We start from the raw sequence: 26,613 nt of genomic DNA, 5'->3' as shown, positions 1-26,613 counted from the left end.
TAATATTTCCCCCTCCTTTCTTTCGCTTTCTTTCTCTTTTTCTGGTCGCGGAGAAAACTGACGATAAGAAATCTTGCAGACACGGCGCTTCGTAAATGCCCGGCTGCCTAGTTGGCTTATAGCGTGATTCTTGTTGACGGTATATCGACGATACCAAAGATTGTGAGATAGAAGGATCATGAGGATCCCAAGTCTAAAAGCGCATGCAGGTGTTTAACTCTCTGATGAATTGTTGCGTTATTGGCGTTATTATAAATGACTTAATAATCCTACTTGTTAATATTTTATAAGACACATAAAAAAAAGCCCTTTCGAATATGTCAATCTGTTTTTGTAAATAATAAGGGATTGGTGTATTGTTCACAAAGATATAACATAAAGTAATAAATTATATATTATTTGTTGTATTTAAACTCTAATGTATACATATATTCTTAGGCCTTCCAGAAATGTGCACAAATGGGTTTAAACATTTGTAATTACATCTGCATTTAATAATAATTATGTGATCGTTTAAAGAAGCAGTTATTAAAATATGTTTGGACTGTAATGTTTTGATTTTTAATCACTGTAACGTGATTAAGAAATCAAATTGTACAAATTACATGTATTTGATTACAATATATCTGCTACGTTATAACAAAATATACGATCAAATCCAAGAATAAGGGCTTATTGCTTTTAGTGATGGATGTGTATCATCAATTTGATGTAAACGCATCAATGTAAAATTAAAAATATTATTATCTAAGAATTAATAGCCATTATCATCAAGCATTAGTAACAAACATTATCATTTCGTACCTTCGTGAAATCTATTGGCGAGGAGTGGTGGATCGCGCGCAGGATCCGGTATTTCGGGCAAGCAGTGTAGTGCCCAGCGGCAGAAAGACGAGGACGATTCAATTTGCCGGTCGCGCCGCGCCGCGCGAGTATTTCTGAGGGCCCGTGGCGATATTCACGACACGCAAGCCACGCTCGAAAATTAGCTCGTGACCGAACGTTGGTAGCTCGGGCCGTGCGAGGGTGAGAGGAGGGAAAAAGGGGGAGCAAGGGCGAGGGGAGGTTGCAGCGAGGGAGCCGCGGGGAAGGCAAGGGACGGCCTCGGGAGGGAAGTGCGGGGACGGAGAGGAAGAAAGAGAGGAGTTTTGAAAAGGGACTAACGACCGGCAGTTAACGGCGGCTCTGAAATTGCCGGTTGCCGGCGCATCTTCCACGGCCGACCCGGCTGGGAGAATTATTAAACTGTAGTTTAGTTTAAATTAAGTTATTACCCGGAGCCGCGCGCGCGTTTTGCCTGCCTGTTTTCTCCCGCGACCGTGCGGCGATCCCGCGTACGCGCGCGCGCGCGCGCGCGAGCTTTCTGCATCCTGTGCGAGCTTTATATACCGCGGAGCTTCGTAAGTCCGTGGCGTCCGAGAAGAATACTTGCTAGCGATTCGCGTTCCCGAGGTATTTCTTTGCGTGTAGTGACACCTTCGTTAGTATGCGGAGATTTCTGAACAAGTTTCTGACGTTATTGAAGAGTTTCCTTCATTAAAACGCAGGATATCGACTTTTAATCGAGATTTTATGAAAAAATCTTACCTGCCTGATTAAATAATGAGTAACTTCCGCGCGTTAACAATAAAATTATAGGTCCTACATGAATTTAAATGTTCTCGGCTATTGTTCTTGATTGTATGAGAGAGAACGGGACGAATCTTTCGGGCACCATTTCAAACGAAGCCGGCTAATAAGCGGCTTCGCTAATGACGCGCGTTTGTCGTTACATGCCGGTAAAATCTTCCATATTACTCGTAATTTGCACTCATTCTAATGGCGATAATTTCAAGCGCAAAAAGCACATATACGACTTCGAATTATCGCATTAACAAACACGCGACGTGAATCGATGACACGACGCGCACGATTTTACGTACTGATTAAATTTATTATTATAACCGGACATCTTCGTAACGATGCGTTATAGCGTTGCGCGAAACAATAATGACAATGACGAATATTCAACGTAATGCTGGATTGTAGTCCGACAGCGTTTGCGAAGACGATCTCCTGTGACGCTATTCTGTTATATTCAGTCATCAATTTTTGCAATCGCGTGTCAGTGCTTCGAGTAAAATCGCATCGTTATTGCAACGATAATCGCGACGCCCGCGCCGCGGCCGTGCCTGCAACATCCCGACGTTGCGATGCGTACGTATACACCGCGCGTCCCGCGCGAGTGTTAACGATTTCCGATAGGTAACAATTTTTATAATCACGTGTTGGTATCAGTTGGTATCTCCGGCATAAAATTACATGTCGTTATCACGGTAACGCAACGCTGGAGAATCATTTCCACGTTATAATTTACCACGAGCGTGAGAAAGCGATAAAATGTATGTCATTTTTCATAATTAGATATTGCTATTCAAATACGGATGCCTATCGTTTCAACAGTGATTGCAATGTTAACCGTGCGATTAATGTTCTTTATTATTATGCTTGTACACGCGAACACGTCCGAAATCAGACCTCGTCTCGTTATTATAATAAATAACAGCGAGGACTCGTCTCGTTGTTATAATAAATAACAGGGTCATTGTGGACGACGCCGTTTATGGTGGTTCAATGTTAAGGTTTATATTATATACTGTCGAGTCAATACCTCGTGGATTATGCTCCGCTATTTTTCCAAAGACAGAGAAAGACAGAGAGAGGGAGAGAGGCGATATCCGCGGTAAACCGCGATAAATCCAGGTGATTTTGTGCGCTAAAGTGCTATACCTTTAAACTTCCCCGTCCTTCGACCAATTAAACTTTCTCTGCGTAGCGCAGGATGTTGGGGCGGAAATTGTATACCAGATCCATAAGGTGAATTACAGGGACGCGTTTCGATTTTATATCCTAACCCATTTTCAATCTGATAAAGGACGCCGATATCTAATTAGAACTTACATCTGTAAAGAATGATCACGTATTATTCATTGCTTTCAACGCTCGGAATGGCGGATACAATTTTCCGCTCCAACATTCTGCTTTAAATCTGCTCTTTGATTTCAGTGCAGTCATTTCGATTCTTTGATGCGCGTAAATTATTTTTGTATGCCTTGTAAACTTTCTCTATATGTGTCTTTTCTTTCTTTCCACTCCTCCCCCCTCTCTTTCTCTTTGTGGAGAGCGGTCGTTCTTTTTTGTCAACTGTCCTAATGCCTCCTCCTTCGGTCTAATCGTAAAATAATGACAGGATGCTACGATAACGTGACCACTTACTAAAGAAGCTCGGCTCGTTTGGTCTCACCTGCATCCCTCCGCTGCGCCCTCCCTCGAGTGTGTATTGCGTTTCTTTCGATGATGGACACTGTTATTTTTTGTTCGCAATAATCATGGGAGTAGCTTACAAGTCTCAAGTGGGCGAAAAGGGCGCGGGTCTACTGTCTTCAAACAATTCTTTTTCCGGAGGGAATAGTTTCGACAAGAATCAGTTAAATCGTTCAATTTAAAGGAATAAAATGACCCTAATGGTATCGTTGAACACATGTTACACACCGATAGTCACACAAATATGCGTTATTGAATAAAAACGATTAATTTGAAAATGATACGCCAACTATACATTTTAACTTGTTAAATACACTTGTTAATTTAATCTCATCTCTCATCTGTGAGAAACCTATCGAGGTGCAAACAGCTATGTTTTAAAGAGGCGTCATTTTGCAGACGGAAAACACAATTCCGAACACCTGTTACGATGTACCGGCATGTACGCCGCTTAAAGCGGCAATTAAAATACAATAATTCCAGACCTAATATCACTGATGTATAACGTAAGTTATGATTCATAAATACTTCATGCGTTGAGAGATCATAATCGAGAAACTACTAATGTGACTAATGTTTATGTATAACTCCTTTTTTGCCTTGGTTCAACACGTCCGTAAGGTGCGTCTGTCTATTGTAGCTATGTCTTGTACGACATGATCTATCCGCGATTGTTAGATGCAGATTGTTAGATACACAACTTGATAAGAGAGGCGGAATGGAACAAAAGTATCTCCGTAAATTCATATCTCTCAAATTTTTCACGTGTGATATGAAAGTTATTATATTCTCGGCGCAAATAAGACTCTCTGAAAGGTCATTAAGCAGATATTGAAACGCTATAAGGCTCAACGCTCGTGCACGTTCCCTGCCTGATTTGGATCGCGTTAACTTGGACTCGAACAGGTTGAGATACAATAGAAATAAGAGCGAGCAGGCGCGGCGCGAACTCAAGATTAATCGACGAGTCTGTAAGTTGGAAATCCGCGAATGTGTATAGATAAATGCGGGATGAGAAATGAGCAACTCTTATGCGTAAGACATGATAAGCTTTATCGGAAAATTACATAAACCAATTGATATTAGCAAAGATTAAATAAGAGAAACAAATGGAAATAAAGGAAGATAAAGAGATACCTAAACAGTCGCGCATAATTTACAGGACATAATTTAATTCCGAATTTCGTCGGATGATTAATTGAGATTAACTCTGGCTAGCCACACTTATTTTCGAGTTCCTTTATTCACTCTTCGGTCCGTGAGACCGCTCCACTTTGTCGCTTTGTCATTTTTATTCTAATTAATATTTTTAAGCTTGTATAATGTAGGAATGGAAAATATAAAGTCTGGATAAGATGTTTATGATAATATCAAGTCAAGAAAATAATTTCAGTTTAAACACGGAAATGGTGAAAACTATAAAACCGAAAAATGTTCAACGGTCCACCGGAATGTGGCAAGCTATAGGGTTAATGTTTACTCGGTGTTTACTACCTGGTGCCCGTTTTCGCTCGTTCTCCCTTTCAGTACGTAATTCTCGGATTATTCCTTCATTTTCTACATGAAAAGGGACTCAAGCTCCAATATTTTTGTAAAGGGAAAAGCCAATTCGCTAAAGAATGCACAGAGAAGGGAAAATCAAAACAGGATGTCTCGCATTCGCATGTCACTGACACCAGTTCAATCGTCGATGGCGATATCGCTACCAGGTTAACACGTAAAGCGACACGTTTTAATCCAGTCGATCTAGCCCCCGACGTCTGAATCTTAATTCACGACGACGGGATCGCGCGGCATGTGGCGGCTTTGCGAGCCGACGGGACGCAATTTCGCGGCGATGCTAAGCGCTCCGGGCTTAACGATCGCGCTAACGTCGAAAAAGTTTAACGATCGTGTGTAGAGGCGTACGCACGCGAGTCCACCACGAGCATTATTCCGCAGCCGAGCTAATTATGTAAACGAGAATTTCGCGAAGCTAGGGGAACGGAGAGGAAGAAGGGGCGATTCGCGATCCCTTACACAAGCGGCCTATCTCTCGACGACATCGATCGGGATAAAATCGCGATGCATACAATTGCGAGCGTTTCATTAGGAATCGGTGTAATTAAATGTCCAAGTGTAATGCGCTCGATTGGGAGGGACGTGAAGTGAAGCACGGCGAACGATGCGATTTCGCTCACCGAGTTCGCGTCGATTTGGCGCTCGACCTAATTCTCATTTCGAAGAGCCAAATTTATTCCAAAACCGAAAAAGAAAAAAATCTGGAGTTATCAAAAAGTTGCTTCTAAATGACTATATGGGCGTTTCAGAAATTTGTGCAAAAGTTTTTGTGTGTGAACTAACCGGAGAAACTTAGCCACTAACAAGTATGACTTTAGATTTACAACAGATAATTTTCTAAGAATTATGAAAGCGTTTTATCTTAGGTATCTTAGGTACTCCCTCAATTGTTTGAGTTCGCTAACTTCTAGCGAACAGTCCAACACATTTTATGCAAAATTTTATTGAATAACGGTTTTCTAATAGGTAAATAGGATTTTCTTATCTAAGTGAAAGAGGACATAAATTATATTCCTCAGAAAATTGCATGGGGATATAAGAATATCTTAGATTATATATAAATATTTCTATAAATTTAAAGCTTGTTTGATGCTGTAAAAACATTTTATATTGCGAATCATTCAATGCAATTTTTAAGCGGTATAATCGAATATCTTGGTTATGTTTAATTAAATTAAATTTCTGAGTTATTCGACATCTTATTTGTAAGTGAATAGAGTACACGATTTCTTTTAGCGCCAATGATATTTTCCATCGTAGAGAAAATGTACGAGCGATCGCGAAATCGTTAGGCGAATCTGGTTCAGTTTCACATAAAGGAAAGGCATTAAATGCGAAAATAAACTTCGCTCATGCTACGACGGCGACGTGACGCCATAAAGGACGTTCGGTGGACGACGTTCGATCAGAGCAGACTCGCAATTACGCGCGTTCCAGCCGTTGCCAATAAAACTATTTATCATGGCGGAGAGGATGGGAGCTTTCATAAATCCCGAAATAACCGGCGGGTCGATCTGATACACGCTCGCGTGCCCGGCTGACGTTCATGAACGAAATGCTTCTCCTCGACGTAGAAATCATTATGCAATTATAACGAATCTAACCGCTGCATACTTTTGCGGAACCGGCGAAACCGCCAAGTGTGTTATCCGACGCGGCATGCCGTTGGAGAACAACTACGAAAATTACCGAAGAAGAACGGCGGTCTGATAATAAGCAGGATTTTTCTCATACAAGCGAATGAAGACGTAACGTATATTCGTTAGAAAATTGTACGAAAATCCTAAATGTTTCTATACCCCCATAAGTCTTTCTACAAATTTAAAACTTGTTCTACACTTAAAAAAGATTTACACTGTATAATTTATTGCAATTTTTTATCGAATATCTTGGTAATTAAATTAAATTAAATTTTTTGTAAATACTCACATGCTCTAGTCAAAATCACCTTAATAAAATCTTTAATTTTCTATTGATAAAAAAATTTTACACTAAACATTTACTTACTACAATTTCTTAAGCGATGTAGTTGATCTTGATAATTAAGTTTAATTAAATTAAATTTTTGTGAAGACACATGCTAGTTGAAATCTTAATACAATTTTTTGTTATCTATTGATACTCTCATCTCTCTCTTGAACGAAATATTTTTCAGAATTTGCATTTTATATTCAACTGTCTAACATTTTTTTATTTTAATACCGTGCAACTTAGTAATTATATATATATGTTAATATTTCTACAATAAGATAATGGCCATTTTTTTATGTATACTTCACATGTGATATTAGCAGAGATTGGAGAATTTTGTAGAAGAAAACACATTAGACACGAATGTTATTTTAATTATACGATACCTTGCGTTATACCAATTTGAACTTTCGTTCGTCAAAGAACCGGCAATATTCACGCAAATTCGCGGTAGCGCGCGATAAATTCACAGCGGCGGAAACAATCGAAAGCCAAAGGTAGGCGAATTAAGTGGCGCTCCCTTCGAAGCATAAACAAGTGTTAGGGACGTGAATGGGATCACGTAAAAAACAGATTTCCACCCTCGGCAACGCGGACGTTCTCGCGCACGAAACACGATTTCAGACGGGCGGTCGCCAGGAAGGGCGGGAAAAGGGGATAGGGACTAACGTCGTAAGCGATCCCAGGGGCTCGTCAGGAACGATCTTATGATTGACCGCGTTACGCCACTCCCTGAAGACCGTTTTTCAAAAGCTATTTCGGAAATGCCGCCGCCATCAACGCACTTCAACGAGCGATCATGGAGAAATACTCTAAACTAGATTACTAAACTAGAGAGAGAAGGAGAGAGATTCCAAGGAGCATAATCTGTTAATATTGTAATTATAAATCTTTCATAACGCAAATTTTTTAAGAGAAAAAGAAATTATATTTGTCCTTTATAAAAGTAAAGCAAGCTCTCGTTTAAAAGCCCTTGCCGAAAGTTGAAACATCTTTTAGATGTTTGTGTTGTCTTATAAAAAATGTTTATAAAGAAAGAGTGATATATTTTTTAAAAATAATTGCAATCCGAGTATTTTTAGAAAGAAGCTAGATTATGTTAATCTTGCCCAATATTAATTTTAAGCTGTTTGACTCCGTGCAATCTTAGATTTCAACACTTAGATTTTTACTCACCTTTCTTTTCGTCCTCTTCCTCTCCATGATCAGTCGCATGATGCAGATGATGTACACTAGGATGATGCCCAGTGATCGCCGGCACCAGGGAATGATTGCTCAACGTTGGATGCGGATGATGCGGATGATGATGACTGAGGAATCTGACCGCTGCGGCAGCGGCCTGATGCTGTGCCTGCATGCTCTGCTGGACCTGGCTCTGCACCTGACCCAGAACCGGATGATGCGGCGGCCATCCTGCCAAGTGGAATGGAAACACAGGCGTCGTTCTTTGAAACAATCTGGTAGGGGCCAGTAAGGATCCTCCGGAGGCGCTGGAGCCGCTGCCGGGGGGCAACGGAAAGGACAGACCGCCTCCAGGTTCCAAGACCATCTTCGGTACCAACTCGCCGGCGTTCGTCTCTCCCTCGGAGAGCGATCAGTGCGCTCGCATCAATCCTCAGGATCAACGAAGCCCCGATCACCAGAAGAGGAAGAGTCACTTTAATCACTGGTACACTGGAATCATGTGTCTGTCAAGAATGCGGGGGATATCTGATGCCGTTAGACGTTTCCAGTCAACGCGAATTTACGTCTTCCATTTCAGGCCCTTCGAAGCATGATCATTGACACATCATCCATGGACTATCATTGCCTATAAGTCACGCGTTTGTGATGATCATTAAGACGCTCGCGAAAATTCTGATCTCGCCGTCTCAAACAGGTCTTTGTATCTTCCATTCTAAGTCTTTTAGGTCATTACCTAGATCCATCCCGAGCGTTGATCTTCTTGGAAAGCAGTGATCTTAAAGAACAGTCATCCAAAACAATGATCCAACGGTTCGAGATTTTTATTTTGCTTCCTAATTGCAATATTTTATTTTACATATTCTTCATATTTTTTCGTTTTCGCTTTCAAGATCTATAGATCAATTATGTAGTTCAAAGTGCAGATAACAATGTTTCACATATTTCTTAAATTTTTTTATGTACTAAGTTGCCTGTCAAATAGGTGACTGGTAGAACCAGTCCACCAGCCGTCGGCCAGCTTAACGACGTTGTCACAGCTTCTAAACGATCTTTCTAACTAAATTCAATCAGTATCACAAATTAGGCTATAATATATCGATCATACATCCACGATTGATGACTCCAAGTGTCGATTTCACCATGTATGAATATAAACAGTCCTTCACTTGCTAAGCTCGTCGATTGAAGACTGACGATCTTCCACGAGAACAACGTCTTTCCAAAAGTCCATCATAGAGTCTTTGATCTGTGACGTCACTGGCAGTCTCACGATTCACGGGAGTGTTTCTTCTCGGTGTACTCCAAAATTCTGTGCACGCTGGAATTAAATTACCGAATTATATTTTGCGACACTTTCCCGGCCACGACACGTCACCGGAGGAACTTCCGGGTTCTCGCGGCACACGAATACGTGCGCGTGACAGGCGGGTCTCCGGGATTTCCTTGGTAGCAAGGACCTGCTAGTGTTAAGACCACTACGGCATGAGCCAACGGCACAATACTATCTGCTCAGAGGCTCGAGTCAACGACTCCCCTCTGTCCGCGAAACTGAAACTGGTTTCAGGATCCGCCCAGAGGCGCCCGATTGGCCGAGCCCACGGCGGGCTCGTGGGTTATACAGAATGTCGGGCCAATGCGGGCGCGAGAATTATATGGACGGCGCCGCCCGCCGGACGCTTTTTTCGTCCTGGAATTAAATCGACGCCTGCTTGCGGCGCCTGGTGGGGGCGAATCAATTGGTGGCTGCCCTGAAACAGGCCGCAAGATGGCTCCTCCCTTCCCACAGCCGCTGCGAGATACCCTTGCCGATCTCATCTGAGGCACTCGGACCGAGTCGGATCGAACCGAGTTGGATTCGTCGTAATGGACAGGCAAAATATATATCAGTGAATTGTGCGGTTGTTTATTGCCCAACATTGTTGTTCCGCCTTTGTCCATTTTCTTCTTCCAAATGAAAGTTTTCGAGGGGGAAATTTAACTCTTTGAGGCTCGCAGACGCAATTTAAGTTTTATGTATGCAATTTAAAGATCGCATTTTCAATATATTAGTACGAGACGTACGATAAAATAATTTAACGTTAGAATTATTGTGCGATTTTGAAACTTGAAGGAGTAATTTAATTTATGCCAACAGATATGTCTGTGTACTTTCTTAATTTCGATAAATTTCTGAATTACAGGATCTTGAAATTCTCAGTCTCTGATATTACGGAATGATATTCCATATGGAATATCTTATTGATAAAATTAATGAAATAGGAAACCCTCCTCGGGTCTCGAGTGGACGGACGAGCTTGCGAGGAAGAGAGAGGAAGACCACCCCCATGATCACGCACCACCACTCCTACGGCAATCCCCCACTCCGAGAGCTTCTTCCGCCCCTCCAACCCCCGAGGGCGCGATCCTCTTTTAATAAAAGGAGCTCGGAGGCGTTAAGTAATTACATCTATTCTCTGCTGGGGAGGAAATTACCTGCGCCGGATCGGTGTGGGAAAAATTGGGAAATTAAAATTAACCCCCACCCCGGCTTGAGCCCCGCGCGCGCTTGCTCGACCGTTCTGCCCCCTTTCTCGGATTGCGCGCTCGACCGGAACACTTCGTTCTCGAATTTAGGAGGAGCCGGCGGCCATTACCGCTTACGTAATCTTTTTTTGCACAGTGACGGCGGCAGCTTGTTAGCGAAGTTATTTAGCACGCGATTCGCCCCCCCCCCCCCCGTTCGTCGACGAGAGCCGAGAGAGAGCCAGCACTCATCTATCATCTCTGGATATTGTTGCCAGAGTAATACTGATAAAGGACAATACTTCAACGCTCATTGTTTTATATCTAAATAAAATTTGATTATTGTTCTAATTTCAGCAATTTATTTCTAGTCGAACATAATTTACACTACACTACTAAAGTCTGTTATAGCATGTCGATATATTGTTTAAAATGCATTTGTCGAACAATCTATTATATGCATTATAAAATTATCTTGCAGTTTTATTTAATTTTCTCTCTCTAATAAGAGAAATCTAAATCTTGACGAGATAATTCCGCGGTTTTTATAGAAATAAATCTAAATTCTTCTTTCCTACAGAATCATCTGCATAATAAAGATCTAAAATTAATTTATTAGATTCTTTTGTATACATATTATCGACATTCTCGATATTTTCCCAGAACTATAAGTGGAAAATATAATATAATGTTAATATAATATTTTATAACGATGATTAAATTCATTAACAATATTCAAATTGCTTACGAAATGTACAAGTTTTAATTTAAGAATGTAATTAACGTTTCAAGAATTAACTTTTCAGTGCGCGAGTAATTAAATTACTTATCGATTGACAATGAGAAATCACGAAGTTGATCATGTTAGCGAAGGAAAAGGAGAGGGGCTGAAAGGGGTGAAGTGGAGCCATGAAAAATTGATCGAGCACGATATCTCACGTTTAGGTGCATCTTGGTGAAGGAACCAGAACACGCGCGGGTCATACATCAAATACCCGGAGGATCCGCGTGCGCGCGCGCGCGCGCGCACGCGACCGTGCTTTAATATAAAACTTAAATAACGACACATACAAGAGGGCGAAGGCGTCATGACGAAAATGGCGAATAATCTTATGAATAAGTTCTTCGCCCGGTTCAACCACGAATACCAAAGTCGCATGAGAATCCGCGCCATTAAGTTCTGCGGTGTATCTTGAATTGATGAACGCGGGCTACACTATGTTTTTTCTAAAATTTACATTCTTAACAGATGAAATCTTAGAAAAGCTAATACAATTTTTTAACTTATAATTTTTTATATTCATATTATACGTTTTATTTGATTAAATGTATTTTAAGCCTAAAGAAATAACGGCTTTAAATTAAATATTACTAAATATTTATTAAACAATAAATATTATTAATAAATATTAATAAATATATAAATATATTAAATAATAAAATATATTATTAAATATTTATTAAATTATTAAATATTTTAATTTCATATTTACTTAATTAATAAAGTATAATTTTATTTTCGTGATCCTAGCGATTATCGCTGCCGTACAAATGGATCTTTTGGTAAATTCTTTTTTTGCTTTTTGTACAACGCGGATTGCCATGACGACACCCCGTATCGTTTTATCGTTGATAAGAGGAAGAGAGAGAGAGAGAGAGAGCAATCAAAAGAGAAAGAAAGAAATCAAAAGAGAGAGTTCGTCTTTAATTAAGGTCAAATCCTCATTTGGCACGTCCTCGCTCGCGCCATCAAATATAATCACCAGAAAGCGCACCATCTTTTTTCCCTCCTCTTGCTTTGGGGCTCCTCTCCCCTTCTCCTTGCTTCACAGAAACCAGCAGCACCCTTTCTCCCTTCCTTCAGACGCGTTCTCGCTCTCTCGAATTGAATCACTCCGGCAGAGAGGAGAGGGTGAGAAGACGAAGGAGAAGGTTGCCTTGGCAACGACAGAGGGTTTCGCGATGTGGTTGCCGGGGCAACCTGCAACCAGCGACCCCTAAATATGCGCCCGGAACCGCAGAGAAGAAAGGAGGGGTTGAAGGAAAAGTGAGAAAGAGGGGCATTTAATAATCGAGTTAAATAAAAGCCTTTCCGAAAAGAAATAAAGACAGGAATTGAACCGGAGCAAAACGTAACGAAAGATGTGCTTGTAACTTGCACTTTGGAAGATGAAGATAATAAACACTAGCCACTTGTTGTACATCGATTACATAATTTACCTTCAAGACGATATTATAAAGTATGTGAAATTTAATTTATATATATATATAAATGTATTCTATCAGATTATTATCTTCACTTGTACATACATTTCAGATCTAATTTGATTTTAATACAAATAATGAGAGTAATAATTGCATAATAATAATAATAATTTATCTTTATATAAAATCCACATTTTTGTTTCGTACTTAGTACGTAATTAACTAAAAATTCGATTTTGATATTAAAAATATATCAAATTCACAACACTTGATAAAGTCTTATAGCAATTAGTAAAGCACGAATAATTTTCCGGAGGTACACGCGTAATTCAGAGGAGTTAATTTCAAGGCGACGCGCTATTACGTAAAAGTCACCTTTTGCCGGAAATTAGGCTGACGCTCGTCTCGGGAGACCCAGGCGTACATAATGCGGACGCGGGAAGGACGAGCGAAGAGGAAAGCGGCGAGTTCCTAATTTACACAGCCGCCGCATCCTCGAAGCCCTTTCCGGCCCAGACGGAACTTTGCCGGCGATTAAAACGCTTTAGTAATTAACTGGGTCTCCTCACCTTCCGCGAGTAGCAGTTACCGCCGCCACGCCAGTAGCACTCCGAAACTCCGCGTCTTTTCTTCTTCCCTCCCTTCTCCACCACATCGCTTGTTTGCATTATTTAACTCTCCGCTGCAGCAGTGGTACTTCATAGCGAATAATTGTCGACGGAGAATGTAAATGGACGTGCCGAAAAAACATACATGCATAAAATATGTCGAAAGACACGCGCGTAAAAAGCGCGCATAATCGCGCGTTTGCAGTTTAATAATAAAAAGAAGAGCACAAGCGAGGTACCATCGACCAGATTAAATGGAAATATTTAGAGATTATCAATCGCGCGAGGATTAACTTGAATTTTGATAGAACTGAACGTCTGAATAGGTATGCGAGGGGGAAAAAATGTGATGGAATAAATTTATGTAAAGTAAATGCTATCTACTGGCCCATCAAAAAAAAAAAAAACATAATAAACGATCTCGTTTAATTTCATTTCGTTTTTCTTCGAGATCGATGCCGTCTTACCGTCCGCCGTTTAGAATCTAGCGTTTTCGAGCGCTGTAAACAGTGCACGTCAGCTTCATCTCCATCTAATCCTGTTTGGTGTCCATCAATAAACGCCAGCCCTTCTCTTTACCTCCCTCCGGCGCGAGACACCCTCCCTCTCTCTCTTCTCCCCCTCACCCCATCGCGCCCTCCCTTCACTTTTCCCGCTTTTCGCACGCGCACACTTGCTCGCTCGCCGAGCTCTCGGCCGAGTGGAGTTGCGCGATAAAGTCTCGAAGTAATTAGCTCGATGTTTACACAGTTTAACGTTTCCCTCGTATCTTCGGCTTTACTCCTACGCGCAGCATCTCAATTAACTTACGGCGCACTTAATTAGCCGGGCCAGCACGCCGCGGCTCGCAAAGCACTTTCGAATCGGTCTTGTCGATCGCCCTTTCCCGGCAGCGACGCGACGCCCAGGCGTTCCTCGCTTTTATCGTTCGCGCTCTCCCAGCGGGTCGCGAAATTGCGCACTCCATATATTGTTCTGAATGGCTGTCTCTCGGAAGAACGTCGTTATATTGTCGGCCTAATTAACCAATCAATTAATCTTGCTATTTCAGAACGCGAATCTTTACAGGAGACGTACATTTATTCCAATTTTATATTTATCGCTAGAGTTAAATCAATTTTTGTTTGATTTTGTGATGACTAAAGAATCGCAAAGTTATTGTTATATCGTATTATACTCGTTCGACGTGAACGTCTGGCAAACCTGCGATACGGCAAATGTCGGCTTCAACGTCGACAAATTGAAATTGTTATCGACATCCGGCCGACTCTTCGCTCATTCAACGTTGCGTAATCTCGCTGATATTTCTGGGATCAATGGATCAAGCCAGCTCCATCGACCTTACGAATTGAAATTTCTCAATGCAACGCTCCTCCCGACGCGACCCCGCGCTACATCGAATGACGTCCGCGCGAGGCTTTATCGCCTCTCGTGATTGCGGCCGTCGATTTTCTTCCGCCGCACGGCAAAAAGAGACTGGGGTGGATGAGTTGGACGATATCGAGGTTTTTACCCTGCGATTGATTCTCGTTTCACTTGTGTAAAAAGCCATGGATTTTAGAAACATTACTGCGAAAGATAATGAACTTCTTTTCGATCTTGATCATTATACCAACTTATTATTCTATTACAAGTAATAATTTAAATAATTTTACTCTATTCCTAATTTTCAAATGCAATACAGATAAAGAAGAAATTGCAATCCAGAATAGAATTATTTATTAAAAATGTATAAACGGAAGAATGTCACACGAAATAAATGCGTGAATATTTCCTTTGATTAATTATTATTCAAGTCTATTATAGTAATGGTAATTAAATCTATCGTCCAATTTTCACGACCCGAGGTTGCGCGGATTCTCTCCTCGGAATTTATTTAGTGAAGAGACTGGCGCGCGCTAAATAAATTCCCATAAACCGGTGCGCGGTGCTGGCCTGGCCCTCCGTTTCTGGCGGAGCGCATATATACGTACTCGCTGCTTGAGTATTCGCGGCACGAGAACCTGGCAGCGGTACGTCATTCGCTCTGTCGCTAATCAGAACTAACCGCCGACGCGTGACCCGCATCTTCATCCTCTATCGGCGAAACAAAGAGAAAGAAGCTGCGCGCGAGACGAGAGAGAGAGAGGAATCGCGGCCATCTTCGCATCTCCGCTCCATCGGCATCGCCCCCGTTTTACGAGCACTTCCTGCCAGACTTGTTATATCGGGGCGAAGTATCGGTATCAATATCGGAAGGAAATATAAATGCCTCCAACTGATAATATTATCAAGAGGGCACGTATATGCAAGATCTCTCCCACACTAAATTCACTCTCTTTTGCCTGAGGATTCCGAGTTGTTTTTTTTTTCAAACGTATAATGACAACCGAAGTCTTTATAAACGATCTACGATGGACTTTTTCAAAATTATGCTTACCAGATACAAATAATTAATTTCAAGCTTGATACATATAACTTTAGTTAAGCTTAGTTACTCAAATATAAGCAAAATTAAAAAGACGATAAATAGTGACTTCCTCTACAACTTTTTGTAAAGAATATAACAAACAAAAATTAAAGAAAAAAAAGCTTTGTAAAAAGAAAATTGCTAAAAGTAAAACGAGCAAAGAACATATTTCCAAATGTTACTCAAATATAAAAAAAAAACGTTTTACGAACCGATATTATATCTCGAGGGCTGACTTTTCGCAATGCCTCTTAAAATCCGAACAAAATATAGAGAGCTTGGTGCGGAAGCGGTCCAAGCGAATTCCCTTAAATCACTAGGCGGATGGTCGGGCCTCTCGCCGACTCCGGGAGTGTCTCTCTCTCTCTCCTCCTTCGAGTTCTCGAATCGTCCTTATCGAGCGGTCGATCTACGGACCCGGCACCTCGGTGCCGTACCGTTTTCCTCGAGTCGAAGCTGGTTGGACGCGCACGAACACGCGGGGCGCTGGATAATACAGTCGTCAGTTGATTTATGGGTTAATAGTTAACCGGCCGTAAATAATGCTAATCACACTCTTATTATACGTCCCGTCGCGCCGCGGCCGGGAATGTTTTGTCCGGGCCCGTTTCAAAACGGCCGTAAGGGCCGAGAGCGAGATCGGCCGAATCCTCGCACGTCGCGTCCTCTTTGTCAACTATGAGCATTCTCAAACCCGGGTTACATGTCCCAAAGATATTAGGATTGCAAAAATGCACTAGCAAATAATCCTTCAGAAAACTTTCTTACACAAAATCCCAGTTTCTTTCAAATATTACTTTCATCATACTCGTAATTCAGATATCCCTCATGGGATATCTTCCGAAGGATAAATACCTCATTACAATGCTTTATTATGATCACAGAAAATAAAAATAATAATAAAACACCCCCCCAATTTCGTGTCGTTGTTTTATTTACTATCCCCTTTATATCAAATTCCATATATTCAACATTTATAAGAAAAGGGACGATATATATATTCGGCACCCTACTATTTGTACGCGCGTCAGGAGCGCAGAAAAGGATGAGTATTGAATGCGCGGACCAAATCGAAATCCGCTTCGTGGCACAGCCTCCCTCGGAACCCACGGGATCGGAAATCGACGGCTTGTCCAACCTACACACGACGGCGGCGAATAAAATGCCCGATACATTTTATTTGGTCCGCGCGCGAATGGCACCATCGGCGCGCTGACGCAGCGTTTTCCGCCCCAAACGAGCGAGGACCGAAGAAAAAGGCGAGCACCGGAGGGGTGGTTTTCGCCGCTGAAAACGCCGCCGCGCCGCCGGTCCGGATCGGATCGAGGATTTAGCCCGCTCGGAATCCGCCACGGATTGGATTGTATTTCGTGGCACACCTATACAGTTTTCGCTGACACTTTTGCTTAGAGCACGCAAGCGAGAAATCCCAGCTCAATTACACTGAGAAAGATTTTCACGTCACAATCTTGTCCGTCCCGCGATTCGGATAATACGAAAATTCTTTCGAAACGCGACCTCAAATCGATCTGAGCGAGCTTCTTCGATTCGCCGTATAAAGAGAACTAAGAAAATTGCGATTACTTAAGCCAGCGGCACACGGAGCATGTTTTCCTGCTGGATTGCTTACGATCTAGTAAATTAGGAAAAATCCTGAGTGCTGAGTGGTGCAATTATAATAATTTACTAGATCGCAAGCAATCCAGCAGGAAAACATGCACCGTGTGCCACTGGCTTTATCTAATAAAATTTACCTGTTATCTAAATAGGATACATTGCAGTTACATTACGTTATCTCTAAAATTGAATCGTCGGGCTCACTGGAAGCACTTTTACATCCTTGTAGTAAGTTATTAGTATTGTATTGTTAAATATTTTAGAATATTTTCACAAGTGGAAAAAAAATTTTACAACTTTGCGCGCGCGTGAAAATGTTCTTAATTCAATTTCTAAAGTCTTCAGATGATTTTATAATTTTGTCAAATAGCAGGATAGAATTCTATTTCACCATATATTGTGACGTACGTGTGCGGTTCAATTCTTTAAATGTTTTTCGTTACACGCTGCGCGAAATTACAATAAGTAGAATTTTATTTATATTCTGACGCGAATTACAGATCGATTAAAGCGGATTTGATCTCGGCATAAAATATCACAAACAATTAATTCGCAGTTTATTTCTGAACAAGCCAACGATTCCGCGTTCGATCTATACGTTCTGTATTTTAATAAAGGGTAGCCGCGTAAAGAGATAAGGACAGCGAGAATGCACGTGTTCGCGCGCGTGTGAGTGCGTGCATGCGTGAGCAACGCCGAGATATTGATATAAACAGGGGGCAGGGCCGAGCTGGAGCGTGCTTTGTAATCAGGGCCCCATTAACATCGGAGGTGGTCAATCTGCGAGAACGTTGCCCGGACCGGGCATCGTTCGAGGCTATCCCCGACTTTTCGCGCGGCTCTCCACGCTGCCTCGCTCATCTTTCATCCCTCTTCCCAAGAAGATGCCACGCGCTGACGTCATCTTCCTCCCCCCCCCCTTCCCCGTGGGGTGCGCACCTGTCCCGTCATTTACGAAACGTCGAATTATGCTAAGTGCGATCCGATATACGACGGATACGCCCGGTGCGAATCTAGACGATAGTGATGTTTGCATTCGACCGACCGCCATTTTTTGTCTCCGTAATTCGCCCCGAGACAAATACTACGGTGCAAAGCTGATCATGATAAAATATCAAAATATCCGTACTTTCTCTTTATTATTTTATAATATTTAAAAGTATCGATAACTTCTCCTCAATAGTAACATAAATATTAATACAATATGCTTTATACAGAAACGGAGTACGCGTAATTTTAGTTGCCCGTCATCGATTTTTATAAGTTTTCTAATCAAATTATTACGGTTGACATAAAAAAAATACAACTGCATCGGGCTTTAGTTGCAACGACGGACGCATCACAAAATATTCTCCCATTTTCAGAAAATGGCAATCGAATTTCGCGACGACGAGAAGCAAGAACCGAGGAAGTATCCAACCGAAACGAAGAGGAAGGACAAGGGGGAGAGGGATCAAGAATGGCGTAATCTCGATATCGCCGAGGCATCAAGGCATCGGTGCCATCGAGCTGTGAGGCTAAGTATACATTTTATCCGTAACGCGTTCGCCATTACCCTACGATGCCCAGGCCACGGGCTAAGTAACGGGCCGTGAGGCCCCGAGAACGGCTTCGTAATGCGATGTGTGTGCAGCATAAGTGGCCATCAGCCAACATAAACAATCGCCATGGTAAGTATACGGTGCGACGATGTCCGTTCCTCCTCCTCCCCTCCTCCTCGCCGCTCCACCTGCACGAGGGGGACTCTTCGGGGCCCGATAGGGGAGACGGAGAGACGGTGTGCCGCAGCACGACGCGATGTAATGGAGCCATTATCGCTGGATAACTTCATCATTGGACACTGGCGTAGGCCGGGGGGAAAGAGACGTAATCTTCCGGTCAAGGGGGTGGCAGAATCGATGATGGGAACGGCCAGTGACGTCTTATAGACAGAGGGAGTTGATGTCTTGAAGCTTCAAACTCTGAAGATCTTAAACAATGTGAAGAGATGTTTCGTTATTTACCCATAACTTAAGTGTGTAAATTTTTTTATGTAGTTTTTTCTAGGAGTTTTATTCACTTACAATTAGAGTCATACTTTTGTCCACGAATTAATACAAATCTATGATAAATATGAATTTGTAATTCTCAACTTGATTATTTGTCAACTCCAAAAATGTTTTGGTATTTTTCGAGAGGTCTACCGCATTCGGCAATAGGTATACAAATTTTAGGCAATAAAAATGGCATATGATATACACGCAATATTTTGATGCTGCAGTTTGATTACTGAGAAGAGAAATATTAGTTTATTGAAAATGTTATATATTTAGCTTGGGTATAGAGACACGCGGAAATTTATGTGATCTTGCTGTTTATTTCCTTATTCTGCAGCTTTTCTTATCGTTTCGTCAGACGCGGTTCGCCGCGATTTTATCCGAAGCGCGTTCGCCTATTGCGCACGTAAGAGCTCGTTGACTTTATTGGAACGCGTTCTCCGAACCGAAGCGTTTCGCCATCGCCATCGCCGGTGTCATAAATTTCGCGGGCTGCGACGAATTATTTGCGACGGCGCGCGGCGCGATGGCGGCGAGTTCCGCGGGACGATTTCTCGAAAGCGTCGCTCGCCCCCGTCCGAGGGATCGGAGTCGGGCCCCCGGTATCAATCTAAATTACAAATTCCATCGAACAATGGCGTGAACGGAGGGAGGACCTCCGGCCGTTAATGCGAGCGGACCGAGAGAGAGGAAGATTGCGCTCGCTGGCCGAGAGCGTGGAGCGCATTAACTTAATTTATTTGCCCTTTATTCGGCCGTCAGTCGCGCCGCCAGACGTCGACCGGCGCAGGCGGTGCCACTTAACACCAGAACGTTTGCGACTTTGCGAACTATTCAGAGGAATAGTTATTTACGAGTGGTGCGAATCGTGGCGGCCACCGTAACTTAAAACCGTTGAAATTATTGATTGAAATTTATTCCCATTGAAAAGTAGCGTGACGTTTGAAATAAATTTTAATTAATTCTTCCAAGTATTAATTTTAATTGCGTTTATACATGCGCGTGTGTTGAATGATTATTTTTTCCATTTGAGATATTTATTTAGAAGAGAAAGCTATCGCAGAGTCAAATAAAATTATATTTGATGCATTACGTTGTGAAACAATATTGTAAAATATATCTAAACTACAATACTACAATACAGCGCGATTAAAATTGTTGTACAATAAAGTTACCGATGAGAAAACGCAAAGTTTTCCAAAGGAGACCGAGAAAACGAAAGTTTGGCTATACAATCCTCGAAAACACAGAGTCGATGAGGCAATAAATTCTACGCGGGACAAAGTTCACGGTAACCGCGATAGACCGACCCTAAGTACGGGGTGTAGTCCGGACCAAGTCCGTATTAAGTTTTCGGGGGATGTAAAGGGGCGGTCGTAACAAGGGGTGGCTTTCCTATGATTTCGGGACGAGACCACCAACACCAGCGACCGTCGGGACGCGTCCGTGAAACGGGGTAGTTTCAACCGCTATTGCGCCCCGCTGACAAAAATTATATTTGGATTACAAGCATTATCGTCGGGGACTAAACTTGACTTTTATGGCAGCGAGTTTCGGGGGTTTGCGCTCCGTCGGTTTCTCTCTCATTCAATCGGAAATTAGGCCAACGATCGTCACAGATTTTCATAAACAATGTTACGTTTCAATCTTTTTTATTAATAAGTTATTTATTAATAATTTCGTGGTGTATTTTTATTAATTAGTTATAACAATCCATTTAAAACGATAATAAATTTGTATTTGTAAACTGTATAATATATAAAATTCCTATCTTAATTTTATATACTTCCAGCTTTATTTAAGAAATAACATCTTTAAATAACACTTTTATAGAAATAATAAAAGTGTAATTTGAAGATATTATTTTTTAAATAAAGCTACAAGTAAAAAATAGGAATTCTAAAACAATTTACAGATATAAATTCGTTATCATTTTAAATGGATTATTATCAGTTGTGTAACTAGTTGTCATAAAGACGTAACACGAAATTATTAACGAATAACTTGTTACGGAAAGGATTAAAACATTAAAATATTGACGTTACTCACATATTTTTCTTGACGAGTTTTATTTGCGATTAATGAGAAGAAGAAAAACTTTTGTGATGGAAGAAGCACGAAAGAATTTGATATTAATTATCTACAGATCTCCCGGGTGACCCGCTAGTGAAAATGATTCTGCGACACTGATGACGTCGCGTTCGCTTAACACTGAATGTCGATTAGGTTCGCGATTTCCATCCTTCGCGCGAATTCATTTCCCTATTATTTCGCGACGTCGCCCAGGTGATATATGAATTGTTTGGTACGAGAACGCACGCGCGAATTGTCCTAAATATCCATCGAGCCTCTCCTCGGGGTGTTGAAGCGAGTCGCGTGCCGGGCATCCATCATCCCTTTAAAAGGGTCGCCGAAGGGAGGGAAAGCCGGTCCGCTAAACGTTGTCAAAACGTTGACGAAGTCACGTGCGAGGTTGAAGAAACGCCCGTTGATCGACGAGCGCGCCTTTCGGATATTTTGCCCCGCGATTCATCCTTCGAGGATGCATCGCGCTCTTCTAAAATTTCCGTTTTGAGAACCGAGGGTTACTGGGAGAACGAAGACTTAATCATGATATTGACACAGCGTAGCTGCATTGATATCTTGTGAAATTTAAAGCAATAATTTATAAACGTTTCTTAATCTGCGCACTCTTACCAGTTATAGGAATAATCAGAAAATCGGGCGAGATTAATTTGCAAATTTTAACAGGCAATGCATTTCACAATCCGGCCAATCTCCGGCCGCAGGATAACAAAGTAGGATTTAATTCAGACGACTTCAGGTGGTTGTCTGAGGGTCGGACCCAGGCAGACTCTCTCGTTCAGCACGTTGGCAGTGATTTAAAATGATACGCGCTGCAGGCTGGCGTGCCTGCCCGGCGCGCTCGGCTCGGGGTCATCCCAGGAGTGCAGTACCTCACAGTCAGCCGCCTCCGGTTTCATGCGACGCGATTAAAAAGCTTCCGCTCCGGGCGCTGCGGATGGAGCCCCGCGAATTTATCAGCCCGCAAGACAGGTCTCGTCCCGAAAACGATCGTCTCGCCCCGAGTCGAGTTATTCCCGTACGATTTGTAGAAGGCATGTCCCCACACGGCCCGGACGACCGGCCGTTAACGATTCCCGAGGTCGACCTCACTTCCTTTGATAGCGGCGTCTTAAAGTCTGTCACGGTCACACTGGGAGAGCCAGAGTTGCGCGCGCTTTCGTATCTCGGTCTTCATCCCTCTCTCGCACTCGTCCCCTCCCGGATCCTCCCTCGCCAAGGGATATTAATTATGCTCGGCGATAATGACCATCACGCGCGAGCAACGAATCCGTTAATTGGCCGGCAGATAGCCGGCCGCCTGGCCGGCTTCCTAGTGTGAGAGACAAGTGTGCCGATTGATAGGACGGAAATAGATCGCGGCGGAACTTAAAATCGGAACGGCGAATTCACGACTTTCCACGCGGCTGATTTATGTTTCCTCCTAGAGCGGAGAGTCGCGGCCTAGTTTGCATCGCTGGAGCGATGCGCCGCGCGCTAATCGATATCGTTCTGTAATTTTCCGACGTGCCTCTCTCGCTGAAAAACCGACCAACAGTAGAGAGCGATTTCTTAGTGTCCGGAATTTCTCCGAGCTGCAGAGCGTCGACGTGATTTAATATAGATTTAAATATAAAAGACATATAATATATAAAAACGGGAAATAATTGGAGCGAGTAATTAGATTTTGCTGCACAAAGTCGCGATGCTGCGACGAGAATTGTAATAATTGATCGTTCGGCTTTCGAAAAACGGAACTGATTTATCTGACGTAGAAGATGCGCGCATCAATCATTCGCAATCGCCACGTAATGATTTCGCAACCGTTGTGTTCGCTGAAAACGGCCGTAGGTTGAAGGAGCTTGCGAGAAACAGTTAGATTAATGTCGAATACTTTACGTGATTAAAAAACTATCAGCGGATTAAAACGTAATCATGAATCGTATACAAAAGAAAATAAACTTATATATTATCTTGTACTATTTTAAACGCCTATCTTGTATTTTTATGCTCTTGCGACGTCATCATCGACTTATTTTGGACAGTATAAAAGATTTTGGCCTATTTGGCATATTCTATCAGAGAAAGAGAGAGAGGAAAGGGGGAAATTTGCGAGATAGGGAGGAAGGTGATAAAGAGGATGTCGGGCGGGTGAAGAGGAGGGGGCAGGGAGAGAGACGGATCAGATAGAGTGGCGTACAATGTTGTAGCGGGATCGCGAAAAGAGCAACAAATCCAGTGGCTTTATCGGCCATCGCCGGTGTAATCCTATAGGTACTTAGCGTGAAATCCCATAATCGATAGTTTGCTTAACCCGATGCCACGTGGCGCCGCGTGCGAGCCTCCATTAGAACTGGCTACGCACACCTTTAATGCGAAGTGTGTTACGTTGCGAGAGAGAGAGAGAGAGAAAGAGAGAGTGCAAAGCTCGTAGGGTGACCGTATCTCTATGTTAATATGGGAATGTGGACCCAACGGTGGCCCATGGGGGAATTCGATACGCCCCGCGCGACGCATCTGGCCGCGGCTTTCCCGCGACCGACTTAATTACCGGAGTCTAACGAGCTTCCCTTGCGGAAAATTTTCTTCTCCGCGAAAGTATACTGAGGGACAAACTAGCGCAGCGCTTACGAAAGTACGATGATATCGCGCGACGATTAGCTGAGCGAGGAAATCGTCGTCCAAGTGGCCTCAAAGAATCTGTTTAGTAACGTTAAAATATACAAGTTTCAGAATTAAGAACAGAAAGATAACGTAATAAAGAAAGTAAGAAGTAGGGAGAGATGGACGATCTTTGAGTGTTATTAACAGATTAAGCAGTTCTAAAAAGAAGTATAGTTAGCACTGTCAATCATGAGGATCTCGTCATTGCGCAAAAATGTACATCTTAGATTTATCTGTTTCCATTTTTCGTAAAACTGGATTAGTTTTTTGTAAGTAGGTTTTTTCGTAAGTGTCAAATAGATCAACCATTTCGAAATTTTTGTTACTACAAACAACTACAAACGAAATGCTAACGTTTTCCGTAAAAAAAATTGATTTTTCGTCGAGTGCCAGGTTCACATAGGCGTGAACGGATATTATATTGAAAGTTCAGTATTATTTAATGCGCGAAAATGAATTCTTAAGCGATATTCGCGGTATAGAGCAATAGGGTTTATTAAAAGCTGGAATTGGAAGTTCTTCTCACAAAGAGAATATGTTAATCACAGACGAGATCGTGACCAAGGATACTTACGATCGATCATGTGCGATCTTAGATACTTGAACGGATGTGGGGTATCTTCGTTTAGATCGGTGAAACTAACTTCATATCAATTTTATACAAGCGTTAAATAAACAATAAATGATGGACAGAAAAGTAAAAAAAAATATAGTAAATAAAATATGACTAGTACTAATGTTACTTATTGTCAGTTCTACATAATAAAGTGTATCAAACGTGTATCTAGCATGAAGAAACGCTCGCTCATTCGCTCCTCCGTTGTCAATTCTAATTCACTCGCGGTCGTTGACATTCGCGGGGAGCTCTCGCGGTTCAGAAATGACCGCGTGCAGATCCGTGACAGAAATACCAAAGCAGGAAGCGGTTTGTCGACGATAGAAGACGGTCGATTTCCAATCGTTCACCAGCGGACATATCTACTGGCCTCTCGATGGCTCGACAGCGCGGCCGAAGAAAACGAGCAGAAGAACGGCGAAGCGAGAGCGCGCGGCGGGAGATAAGGCCTTTGAAGATAGCCGCAAGGTCAGCTCGTGGATGTGACCCCAGCATCCTGCCCGACTGAATTCGAGTTTAATGAATAACTATTGAATCCCGCCTCTATCGTTGCCAATAAGAGCAAAGAGGCGGCGCGCCGTCGCCTTCGCCGCCGTAGTCGCTTGCATGGAGGAGGAAATCGCTAAGCTTCTATTTTATGAAGCGCGGCGGTTTCGACAAGCAATCGGACGTCGGGAATCGATTAGGTTCGACGTTTGTGCGTGCACGGAACAGCCTGCAACGTGACCCGATCGCAAATGGATCTGTGAAGTTGGCACGACAGTCTACGAATTTCCAAAAAATACTAATAGTTCTAATAGCACTTTTCATAGTTCTACAGTGCCTGATAAAAATTAAAAAGAGTTCCGCATTCCTTATATTAAAAAATTGAAATTGAAAAAATGTCGTGCTAGCTTCGCGAATCTAGCACGGCACTCTCTCCTCTAAAGTACCAAAACGCGTTGAATAATATAATATTTAACAACAGTTCTCGATAGTTCTAATCGAATTCCACACATATACAATTTTAGATCGATATTCCACCAATTAACAATTTTTAAATAATTTTTAATATCCGCGCTCAGCATGATGCTTAATGACAAGTGTCGTGCTGATGATTTTCCACGGTTTAACGATTATTTTCGACAGTTCTAAAAAAATTCTGTGCTTTAAAATTAGTTTTAATAAAAGTTTCGGTGATTAACTATTTTTTAAAACAATATTTAAGGAGGTTCGATGGCTACAACAAAATGCACACCTAAATTAATGTATATTCACAGTTTCAAGAAAATCTAGAGAAAATCGATTTTCTCTAGTATAAGGACCGAGAACGACCTTAAGTGTCGTGCTGGACGTAACTGTTAAATATTGTTTAAAAAATAGTTAATCACCGAAACTTTTCTTAAAACTGTCGAAAACAATCCTTAAATCGCGGAAAATCATCAGCACGACACTTGTTATTAAGCGTCATGCTGCAGAGCGCGGATATTAAAAATTATTTAAAAATTGTTAATTGGTGGAATATCGATCTAAAATTGTATATATGTGTGGAATTCGATTAGAACTATCGAGAACTGTTGTTAAATATTATATTATTCAACCGAGATTAAAGTCAATCTGCATTGGTAGAAATGGAGATATTAATCATTTATTTTCAATTATATTTCCTGAAACGAATGATTTATATGAAAATTATAGAAAGAAAGATTTCTATATATAAATATTAAAAGAAGCTTGCATCCAACAACAAGGTTTCTCGTAAAAATGCAAATATCTTAATAAATATATTCATGTGAAAGAATAAAAATTTTGACGCGCGCAGTTATTATATTTCCAGAAATATAATCATTGCGC

General features: G+C 41.9%; 1 protein-coding gene across 1 annotated transcript in view; it reads right to left on the bottom strand.

The window, feature by feature from the left end:
• The window catches only part of LOC139773959 (uncharacterized), a 31,480-nt gene extending 21,975 nt beyond the window's left edge, over window positions 1–9,505 (bottom strand). The window contains exon 1 of the mRNA XM_071708817.1: window positions 8,011–9,505. Coding sequence (XP_071564918.1) covers window positions 8,011–8,383 — 373 coding nt within the window. The 5' untranslated portion in view covers window positions 8,384–9,505. The remainder of the gene's footprint in view (window positions 1–8,010) is intronic.
• Window positions 9,506–26,613: the final 17,108 nt, after the last annotated feature.

This window comes from Temnothorax nylanderi, unplaced genomic scaffold (assembly GCF_030848795.1).
Source record: "Temnothorax nylanderi isolate EJ_2023f unplaced genomic scaffold, tnyl_v1.0 TNYL_tig0071_pilon, whole genome shotgun sequence".
Classification (NCBI taxonomy): domain Eukaryota; kingdom Metazoa; phylum Arthropoda; class Insecta; order Hymenoptera; family Formicidae; genus Temnothorax; species Temnothorax nylanderi.
Note: the sequence above shows the minus strand (reverse complement) of the source record. Positions and strands in the feature narration are given on the sequence as shown.